The sequence below is a fragment of the Rhinopithecus bieti genome, unplaced genomic scaffold (genome assembly GCF_001698545.2).
Source record: "Rhinopithecus bieti isolate Rb0 unplaced genomic scaffold, ASM169854v2 scaffold_64846, whole genome shotgun sequence".
NCBI lineage: Eukaryota > Metazoa > Chordata > Mammalia > Primates > Cercopithecidae > Rhinopithecus > Rhinopithecus bieti.
The window spans coordinates 224,112-235,582 of NW_016825275.1; the positions used below are offsets into that span (position 1 = coordinate 224,112).

The window sequence follows — 11,471 nt, forward strand, 5'->3', positions numbered from 1 at the left end:
CCCTCCCCCAGCCTCGCTGCTGCCTTGCGGTTAGATCGCAGACTGCTGTGTTAGCAATGAGGGAGGCTCGGTGGGCGTGGGACCCTCCCGGCCAGGTGTGGGATATATTCTCCTGGTGTGCCCGTTTGCTTAAAGCGCAATATTGGGGTGCGAGTTACCCGATTCTCCAGGTGTTGTGTGTCTCAGTTCCCCTGGCTAGGAAAAGGGATTCCCTTCCCCCTTGCGCTTCCCAGGTGAGGCGATGCCTCGCCCTGCTTCAGCTCTCTCTGGTCGGGCTGCAGCAGCTGACCAGCACCGATTTTCCGGCACTCCCTAGCGACATGAACTTTCTTTTCCTCTCCTCCTCTCCTTCCTCTCCTCTCCTCTCCTCTCTCTTTCTTGAGACAGAGTGTCACTCTGTCACCCGGGCTGGAGTGGGAGGGCAATGGCACAATCTCAGCTCACTGCAACCTCTGCCTCCTGGTCTCAAGGAATTCTCATGCCTCAGTCTCCTGAGTAGTTGAGATTACAGGTGTGTGTCACCATGCCCAGCTAATTTTTGTATTTTTAGTAGAGATGGGGTTTCACCATGTTCGTCAGGCTGGTCTTGAATTCTGTTCTCAAGTGATTCGCCTGCCTTGGCCTCCCAAAGTGCTGGGATTACAGGCATGAGCCACTGCACCTGGCCTGTTTTACCTGTTTATTTTCTACTTTATTGGCATAGCCTTGTGAGAGAAAGGTGAGATGTTCTGAATGCTATGCAAATAAAGTTTCTGGGGTCCTAATGTTTCCTCCAAAATCATATATTTCCTAAAATATGTAAACTTTTAATCTAGTAGGCGAAGGCCAGCAATGTTGTGGTTTTGGCTGAAAGCATGAACACTAAAGGTTCTCCCCGTCCATATCTGTGTATATTTGTACAGGGTGTGGGGTTGGTAGGAAGGGAGGAAGGTGTGAGTAGCACGTAAGGTGGTAAGAGACAGAGTTGGAAGTGGGCATTTGAGTTATAAAGCAGGAATGAAGGAGATACAGCTGCTGAGGTGGTAACAATGAACATTTTTAGGTCACTATACCTCACTATATTTCAACTATTTGACGGAAGAGAAAGTAAAAGTCCTAAAATATAGGAGCTGGTATGTAAAATGAGTCTATGTTTTTAGTGAGTCCGTGCAAAAAGTAGCATTAACTAAGAATCCAAATGAATTTATCAACTTCTAATGGAATTATATATTTTTCTCAAATATTATCATTTCTTAAATTGTATTATATCATGCTATTGACCAGTTAAGTGGATAGTGGTGATGTTTAGGAAGCTAGAAACTGTTTTGATCAGATTGGTGACTAAAAACTATATGTGTTCTGACTACTTTTGGAAGACAATTCTCTGTGGGTCTCTTGTGTTTCTTCATGTTTTACAAGCAGACTGTCGTTGTTCCAGACCAGTAGTCAGCAAGGTTTGGCCCACAGGCCAAGTCTAGCCTATGACCAGTTTTTGTGTGGCTTGTGAGTTAAGAAAGGTTTTTATTTTAAAGAGTTGTAAACTAAGAACAACAAAACAATAAGAATGTCAAGGACAATGAAGAGGAATACTTGGAGATTTGTTGTGGCCAGCATAGTCTAAAATATTTACTATCTGACCTTTTACAAAAGAATTTTCCTCTGTTATAGATTATCTTTTCAAGCATGTTTGCAGAGTAAACAGCCTTGGAAAATATATAGTATCTCCCCCTGGAATAAAGGGCAGGTGTTACCTGGCCCATTTGCTTCTGTCCTGTGGGAATTGGGTGGCAGAGAGTCAGTGTGAAAACAGTGCTATTGTGGCTACCACTACTGCCATGAGCAACAAACTGTCTTTTGTCTCTGACTTAGGGGTCTCATATCTTCTGCCAGCATCCACTGGCAGGCTAACTTGTTGGACTGTGAGTAGAGTTAAAATCTCAGACCCTTCACAAATCTTGTTACCTACTTGAAGAGTTAATCTGGATTTGCAAAAGAAAGAGAAAAAGAAACCCATATTAGACATTCATGAGTTATTCAATTATAACTATAGATTATTTACTCCACTAGAAATATGAGAGGGAAAATATAAAGAATAAAAGTGTATTAGGATGACATCTAGATCTTTTAAGGTTACCTTGTATGATAAAGTTTTCTTGAATTGCTCACTGAAATAGAAAAAAAAAAAAAGAATTAGTCATCATTCTAAATATTAAGAGTAAAATAATCTTGAAGAAACTAAATTATATAAATAGGCTTTGTATGTAAAAGTATAAAATGCTATGGTAATGTAAAACTATGCCAGTTTGAAATGTTTTATAAAAGATAGAAAAGTATATCATCAATATGTTATTAATTTTAAGAAATCTATTCCACAGATTGTTTACAATGTTAGAGAAGCACTTTTTTTGTCTCTACCCCTCATGGGAACACTAAGATCCAGGTGTTTTAACATGTGGGTTTTACTGTTTTTCAGATGTGGCACAGGCAACTGATCAGGAGAGGACTGCCAATGAAAAGATACTTTATTACTCACAGTTTCCCAAGAAGAGGGGGCACGCCATGTGATGAAGGGCCACATGGGGAAACACCAGTATAGGTCAGGAGGCAGAGGTTTCCATGGGAAGAAAAAGGTGAGGTAAGCAGCTTTGAGAGTGCCTAGTTTGAACAATATCAGTGAACTCAGGCATAGCGCTGTTCCTACTTGTTTGATATTTGGCCCTAGGGTAGTAGGGCGGGGGGATAGTGGTCTGGAAGTAGTAAGAGTTTGATAAAGGAGGTAGTTGTGGGGTAAGGGCTCTGGGTTGGTTGGTTTACTTATGCAAGGTATGCTTGTTCATAAGACCTTTACTATCTCTAGGAATTGGCTAGCCCTGGGAGGAACAGTCTCTCCAGGATCAGCAAATAATAAAACATCAGAAAATTTAAAAAGGCGTGATTAATACATCAGGAAATCACTGTTGTCATAGCTAATAAAGATAAACATATATTACATAAACATTGTCTTTTATTAATGCTATAGCCTTCACTCTTAAGTCATTCAAAAACATTGACTTATACATTTGATACTAAATTTATTAGTGTCAATTAGTTTGTTTGAAACAAGTACTTCTTTCCACGTACTGCAGAAACAGTATGCTATTTATAAATTCCCAACTCTATTTTTGGTGATTGAGATAGGTCTTATTCACAAAGAAACTTCTTAAAGAGATCAGTTCAAAGGACAAGGGACAACAAATGTCAGTAAATCTACATAGGTGTGAAAAAGACGGGAAGTGGTAGTAACATACTGTAAAGGTCACCAAACGTTGAGGCCAAGCCCAGGCACTGTGGTGACCTGGCCAGATGTGTGTGCACTCAAGGTGGTGATGACATGCCAGCCCCCACCCCCGCCTCAGCCGCCTCTGGACTTTGGGCACTGACGAGCATGAGAGGGAGGCCAAGGGGGGACTGAGGGCAGCTTGACATGGGCCTGTAGGCACCCCTTGGCACAAACAGCCTGGGTGCCATGGGCACCATGGATGGTAGGTTGATGGCAACAGGAGACAGACAGGCTCCTAGGGAGAAGGGGGCAGGTCCCTGGTGAAGCCCCACCATCAATCAAGGAATGGCCCGAAGGCTGGGGCCCAGGCTGCCAGCTCTGTGGACCAAAGTGAAAACTTATAGTGCTTTTTCCAGGTCCACCCATGGCCACCCATGGATAAATCAGCACGCGCTTCCTTCCCTCTGGAGTCCATAAAAACCCCAGACTCTGCCAGACTTGGGCAGACAATGGATGACTTGCCTGCAGAAAGAAGCTACCCACTCTGGATCTCTTCTCTGCTGAGGGTTGCAGAGATGAGATGAGATGAGATGATATGAGATGAGATGAGATGAGATGAGATGAGATGAGATGAGATGAGATGAGATGAGATGAGATGACCTGCCTGCAGACAGCAGCTACCCACTGTGGGTCTCCTTCCATCTGAGAGCTGAGTAGACATTGGGATGATCTGCCTATGGAGAGAAGCTACCCTCTGTGGGTCTCCTCTCGGCTGAGAGCTGAGCAGACATTGGGGTGACTGTCTGTGGAGAGGAGCTACCCACTTTGTATCTCCTGAGAGCTGTACTGTTGCTCAATAAAGCACCTTTGCCTTGCTCATCCTCCAATTGTCTGTGTACCTCATTCCTCCTGGATTTGGGACAAGAACTCAGGAACTGCCAAATGGCAGGACTAAGAGTTATAACACAAACAGGGCTGACATGCCCCCTTGCCCCCAAATATACCCACTCGCCATGTTGCAAGCATGAGGAGAGAAGAGAGGAGAGAAGAGATGCAGCCCTTCGGGGAACCCAGACATAGGAGTTCCCTGAGCCAGGGCTGTGACACCCTCTGAGGGGCTCTGTGGCTCCTGGCGTTTCCAAGCTTCTGGTTGCCACCGTGTTCCCTAGTGCTCACAGTGGAAGCTGCTTGCAGTACACCTGGTCCAGCTGCAGCCTTGCAGGGAGCCAGCACCCATGCTGGTGACTGGAGATGCCTGCCCCACAGCAGCCAGCATGCCTGGCTGTGTGAAGTGGCCGGACCCTGTGCTTGCTCATTCATGTACCCCTCACCACTCTGTACCTGACTCATCCTTGGCAGGTGTGGGATCTGGGCTGGTAGTGCAAGCCAAGAGCAGCGTTCCAGGCTGAGTGAGCGGAATGAGCCCAGTAGGCCCAAGCAAAACTCAGGCAAAGGCGCCACCAACCACAGAGGTTCCAGCTGGCAAAGCGACGCCCCAAGGATCCTGTGACATTACTACCATTATTAGCAACAGTTCATATTTACTGAGTACCTATTATTGCCACTTCTAAAGGCTTTACACATATTAAATTTTCACAAAAACTTTGAGGTAGTTATTATTATAACCCTCATTTTGTAGATGAGAAAACTAAGGCAAAAAGAGTTTAAGTAATTTGCCTTATAAAATGATAAGGAGCTAGTATTTTCCCCCACGCACTATACTTCCAGGTCCTAAACACTTTACTGTACTTGACTGCCTCTCATAGATATTACGGTTCTAGTTTTAAATTTATTCAGAAATACAGAGAGAAGTGCTAAAGCCGATAGACTTCTAGTTGCCTGACTCCTGGATAGCCTTGCTTCTAAATTTCAGCAAAAACTGGATCCAGGGGAAAAATCAGGGACAAACATAAAGGAGTTCTTCTCTTCCTTATACAATTTATAAACAATATTTGGCATTGTGGAAAGAGAAAATGAGCTCAAAATGAAGTCACTGCAACTTTATATCAAACAAGTTTTGTGTCCTGGCTTATACCCATGGTGGTGTCTTAGGTAGAACACTAAATTTCTCACCTTTTTGGAAAATTAAACTTTGAGGTGTTCTGAATGAAACCATAACAGCAAGGGCACGTGATGAAGGAAGCCCGTGTTTTGATACAGTGCTCAATCACCATGTCTGTTGCCACTCCACAAGCATGCAATGCTACCTAGAAAATAAAACCAGGCCTTAGCACTAAGTTCCCTAGTAACTCACAGTGCAATTTTCATGCCTTTTAAATAGTTCTCATTTGGCCATACCAAAGGACTACTTAGCTACACATATAAATTAATTACAAAAACTAAGCAAGTTTGAAAGGTTACACATGGAATATTGCAAATAAAGCACAGGATTCATTCAACGGAAAATCTGATGCAATTTTAGTGTGGAAAAATTAACACAAGTGGATATCTAAACTATAGCATCGTTCCAGGAACACTGGATTCGAAACGAGAATTTCGAGTCTATTACTCTGGTTGGCTGTGTAACCCTGAGCCACTTAAAATTTAGCTTCTTTGGGCCTTAATCTCTTCAACTATAAATGATGGTTAACAATACTGACATATCACAATGCTGTTGTAAAAATTAAATAAAAATGTATTTGAAAACACTTCCTCAAATGCCACACTAATATAATCTAATCGGGGCTGTATTAAAACTAATTGAGTCATATCATGTCGTGCCTTTTAAGATGTTTTCACATAATAACAATCCTTAACATTGAATGATGAGTTACAGGAACTATTTTCAATGAGTTTATTTTAAAAGGATTGAATGAAATTATGAATTAGAATAATGAGTGGGGCTTCTATAACTCATAAAATAACTCAAAATGATTTCTAAGTGTTTTAAAACACATATCCTTAAGTATATCTATACTTACTACAATCTTACTACAAATGAGATAATTATGAAAATTCTTAGGCCAAATAAAGCCTAAATAGGACTCCGAATGAAAATCAGATGTAGGGATTCTAAAAGACGAATAACCTTTACTGGATTTTGGCAAAACAAACAAACAAAAAACACCAACACCAAAAAAAACCTCACATCTCCATTTCATTCTGAACAGACATAAATTATAATAAATTATAATCTTCCCTCACCAACCTCAGGGTAGGAAGGGGCTCTTAGGGTAAAGAGGAGATTTTCTGTAATTTTAGAAAGTAATCTTTTTTTTTTTTTGAGACAGAGTTTTGCTCGTTGCCCAGGCTGGAGTGCGATGGCACAATCTTGGCTCACTGCAATCTCCGCCTCCCGGGTTCAAGCGATTCTTCTGCCTCAGCCTCCCGAGTAGCTGGGATTGCAGCATGTGCCACCACGCCTGGCTAATTTTGTATTATTAGTAGAGATGGGGTTCCACCATGTTGGTCAGGCTGGTCTTGAACTCCCGACCTCAGTCTCCCACAGTGCTGGGATTACAGCGTGAGCCACCGCGGCCAGCTAACGTAAAATATTGTAAGTCAGATGCCTCTTTTGAACTGGAAAGCTAAAAACAATATTCTATCAGGAAGAGGAAAGCAAGATCTTTGTTCTTTTTTATTTATCTATTTATTTATTTATTATTATACTTTAAGTTCTAGGGTACGTGTGCACAACGTACAGGTTTGTTACATATGTATACATGTGCCATGTTGGTGTGCTGCACCCATTGATCTCTGTTCTTAATTGTCCTCCTGAATTCCTCCTCCTCCTTCTAGACTTACATGAGCCACAAAGAAGTCAACAATCTCCATGTTGCTGTCATCCCACCTTTCCTGTTTCACTCTGAAAACAGCCTAGGAAGGCTGGTATCCAGTAAAGGCAGCAACAACTACAGGGAATTGGGAAAGTAAATAACCTTGATTTCTCATATACTCCTTTTAGTCAGCTTTTCAGAGTAAAAAACAGGCTAATCCTTATTTTCATGTCTAGTTGGAGAAAAATTTCATAGTAAAAATTATAGACACATCTTCCCCTGGAGGGAAAGCAAACTGACATTTACTGAGTGTTTATGTGCTGGCACTATGCTATGTGGGGTGATGGCACTCAGAACTATGCTCACAACATCCCTGAAAGACTTTATTATTTCCAATTTAGATGTGAGGAAATGAAGTCTTGGGAAATTAAGAACTTGCCCACAACAAAACAGCTACTGAGGGGCAGGAGACTGACCTCAAAGCCTGACCTCATGCATCAGACAGCTTCTCTACAAAACCCTGTTCAAGCTCTAAGCAAAAAAGAGTTTAGACAATTTACTTTTATAAGTCTCTCTTTACTTAGGTTCACATTCCTTTCACTATATGCAAAAAAGTGAGTTTATTTCATTCATTTAAAGAAAATAAGTAACTTGAATAACTATTTACACAATAGTTTATAGATAATGTAGTAATTGTCTACTAATAAAAGGTTTTACTGCATCACATACTCCTAGTTTTCACTGTTATCAAATGAAACTCAGAAATAACAGGCAAATAATGAAGAGAGATATAGACCAAAAAAACCATTTGATATGGAAATTTATCATACAATAAAGGCGGTATTTCAAACCAGAGAGAAAAGATGGACTTTTTAATAAGTAATGTTTGGTTAACCAGATAGCCATATAAAAACCTAAAACTTAGATCTTTTCCTCTCATCACACATGAGAAATAAATTTTGAATGCATTAGAGATTTAAAATGCAATAAATATGAGTAAATTCCTGCACAACCAAGGGGAATGGGATGTGATGCCTAACTAAGCTAAAAATCTACATGCAATAAGGGGTAAGATTAATAAATCTGACAAAATAAAATTTATTTTTATTTATTTATTTTTGAGATGCAGTTTTGCTCGTCACCCAGGCTGGAGTGCAATGGTGTGATCTCGACTCCCTGCAACCTCTGCCTCCCGAGTTCAAGCAATTCTCCTGCCTCAGCCTCCCAAGTAGCTGGGATTACAGGTGCCTGCCACCACACCCAGCTAATTTTTGTATTTTTAGTAGAGACTGGCAGAAAACCAAACCATAAGTAAAAAGACAAATGACAAAGTAGGGAAAAGACGGACAACTTACAACACAAACAAAAGATTTATATCCTTAATATATAACAAACTTCTAAAAAGAAAGAAAAAGCCCAATAAAGTGAGAGTAAAATGAGCAAGAGATGTGAACACACAAACAAAAACAAGCAAATAGTCCTTAAACAAAACTGGTCAATATTGTTCCAAGTAAGAGAAATAACTGTTAAGTTTTTTTTAACAAAGAGCCAAAATTTAAACTCAATCTGTCTGACTTCAAATCAAACTTCTTTTTTTAGTTCTCTATGCTCTATTTACTCTTTTCTTTAGATATGGGAAGTAAACAGGAAGTCACTGACTGGACTTCTAGACCTCGCTCCCACATTAACTTGCTAGGTGACTCTTATTTTCTCGTAGCCTCAAATTCTCCACCTGTAAAAGGAGAAGGTTGAACTGAATGATCTCTAAACTTGCCCCAGCCCAATCATTATCTCTGGCGTTGCTTTTCGAAGAAGGATTCTTAACTATAGATACCTTAGACAGAGAAGCAGGCTAGTCCCACCTGTGTACTCTTGTTCCCCTCTTTTAAAACTTTCATACAACAATATTATAGGTAATCAGCTTTAAAATTCAAATAATGCTAAAAGATAAGCAATTATATTAAAAGCCCCTTTTTTTGTACACACTGCCACACCCCTGAAAGAAAATCTGTGTACCAAAGTCAATACTGTTCAATTCATTGGTTTACTTCCTGAAAATCTGTTTTTCTATATGATGAATGTATATTGATATCTCTTGATTTGTAAATATGAGACATTATTTATTATCTTTCTACTAGGAGAAAAGAGCTTTTGGCTTTTTATGCACATTTATACACTATCTTACCTTTTCCCATCTTTTCTCATGGCTTTGTATATACTGTTCACAGCCGAGGGAAGAGTGCTGGATATCTGCTTGTTTTTTTAACATCTAAGTCGTTCCCTACCCAAAAGCTCTGTAAAATGCTCTACAATATAATTTTCTACTGTTTGAAAAAGTTCAAATAAGTGGTCAGCTCCATTTTTCTTTCCTAGAGACATCTTTCCTGGGCTTTCTGACGTTTTAAGAAAATACGGACTCAGTGCCTGTTGCCCAGCTCTTGCCCTAAGACTTCTCTCTCCCATGATACTAAAAAATTTTCTCTTGTATTGGATACCACTTAATCCTTTTTCTCATTTACTTTCTATTTTAATGAAGCACATTATCTAGTAGCTTGCTGAAAAGGGGTATGTATAATTTCCATTTTATTGAGACCTTGACTGTCGAATTTTTCTTTATTTTCTTTTTTTTTTTTTTTTACTAGATCGATGGATCAGCTAGGTATAGAATTTGAGATTAGAAATTTTCTGCTAGAATTTTCGAGGTGCTGTTTCACTGTCATTGAGCCTTCCACACTACTATTAAGAAGTGTGATAGCATTTTGATTATAAATTATTGTATATCACTATTTTTTTTTTTCCTCTGTGGAAACATTTGGGAAAATCTGTTCACCCTTGGTGTTCTGAAATTTCACAATGTGCCTTGGCTTAGGCTATTTTGTAAGTTAACTTTATCAAGAGAAATGCATTCTTAATTATTAACACATTTTCCTATATTTTCTTTGATGTTTTCCTCCCCACCATTTACCAGTTTTCTTTTTCTGGTCCTGCTATTACTGAGGTATTTGATTCCTGGACTAAATCTCTAATTAAAAAATTTGCTTCTCAAGCCTGTAATCCCAGCACTTTGGGAGGCCGAGACGGGCGGATAGAGGTCAGGATCGAGACCATCCTGGTAACAGGTGGACCCGTTTACTAAAATAAAAACTGCAGGCGAGGGGGGGCGCTGTAGTCCGCTACTCTGGAGGCTGAGGCAGGAGAATGCGTAAACGGGGGGCAGAGTTGCAGGAGCTGAGATCTGGCCACTGACTTAGTCCGGGGCAGAGCGGACTCCGCCTCAAAAAAAAAAAAAATTCGTCAAAAAAAAAAAAAAAATTGTCTTCTTTCCAGTTTCATTTTTTCTTCTTTATTTTTTTTCAAGTGGTATGCTATATTTCTTTTAAAAAATACTTTATCTCTTAATTTTAATTTGTTTTCAATTTTGGCTAACATACTTTTATTTTTCAAGACATCCTTTCTTGTTCTCTGATCATTCACTCTTTTTCTTTTTTATTATATCCTTATTTCACTAATGTATTATCTTCTCTTGTCTCTCCTTGACTAAGACCCTTTATCATGTTTGTTGCTTTGGTCTTGATATGGTTTGACTATGTCCCCACCCAAATCTCATCTTGAATTGTAGCTCCCATATTTCCCAAGTGTCATGGAAGGGACCCAGCGGGAGGTAACTGAATGATGGGGGTGGATCTTTCCCATGCTGTTCTCATGATAGTGAATAAATCTCATGAAATCTGATGGTTTTATAAAGGGGAGTTCCCCAGCACATGCACTTGTCTGCCGCCATGTAAGAAATGACTTTGCTCTTCATTCGCCTTCCTCCATGATTGTGAGGCCTCCCTAGCCATGTAGAACTGTGAATCAATTAAACCTCTTTCCTTTATAAATCACTCAGTCTTGAGTATGTCTTTATTAGCAGTGTGAGAACAGACTAATACAGGTCTCTATCTTCCATTTTGGAAGTTTTCCATGTTCGGTATTCCTTTAGCTGTTCATATTAAAGAGTAAACCACTAAAAAGTTGATTGGAAGTTCTGAATGAAAGTGTAAGGCTTTGAAAACTGGTGGGCTTCACTAGTGACTGGGTGATCAAAAAGCCTGGACAGGTGCCTTTTTTTTTTTTTTTTTTTTTTAAATTATAGCTGCAGTATCTGTAGTTCTTTTCTCTGGGGATAGTTCTGCTTCTACAGAGGGGAATCTTTTAATCCTGATGATTGTGGAAATGATCCTGGTTTCTGTGGTTCTGGAATTAGAAGGCAGATGGGTAGGGAAGAGATCTATCCATCAGTATGCAGATTCTCATTTAATTCTTATTCTTGGTATGGCACATCATCGTTGCCCTTCTCTATGCCTGATATCTCTATACCTGGTGCCTCTCTGGTTCAATTTCTTCACAGAATAAACTTCCTGTCTCTCTTAGTAGCTGGGGAGAGGTCGTTTCTTGTTTACACAAGATGAGAGCAGGAATCTTGTCTCTAAATAATATTTTTAATTAAACATGATTTCAGCACCTCCCTATTCATT

At 39.9% G+C, this 11,471-nt stretch overlaps 1 protein-coding gene and 1 long non-coding RNA gene across 8 annotated transcripts in view; one reads left to right on the forward strand and one right to left on the reverse strand.

Moving 5' to 3' along the window:
- LOC108522629 (uncharacterized) overlaps window positions 1-4,072 on the forward strand; it is an 11,896-nt gene extending 7,824 nt beyond the window's left edge. Inside the window, exons 3-4 of the long non-coding RNA XR_001883549.1 lie at window positions 2,453-2,614; window positions 3,655-4,072. This is a non-coding gene — a long non-coding RNA (uncharacterized LOC108522629). The remainder of the gene's footprint in view (window positions 1-2,452; window positions 2,615-3,654) is intronic.
- Window positions 1-11,471, reverse strand: part of GSTCD (glutathione S-transferase C-terminal domain containing) — a 143,882-nt gene that overhangs the window by 10,502 nt on the left and 121,909 nt on the right. For all 7 annotated transcript variants that reach the window (XM_017862967.1, XM_017862965.1, XM_017862966.1 and 4 more), the window contains 2 exons: window positions 5,312-5,445; window positions 2,114-2,144 (listed from right to left, as the gene is read on the reverse strand). In XM_017862967.1, coding sequence (XP_017718456.1) covers window positions 2,114-2,144; window positions 5,312-5,445 — 165 coding nt within the window. The remainder of the gene's footprint in view (window positions 1-2,113; window positions 2,145-5,311; window positions 5,446-11,471) is intronic.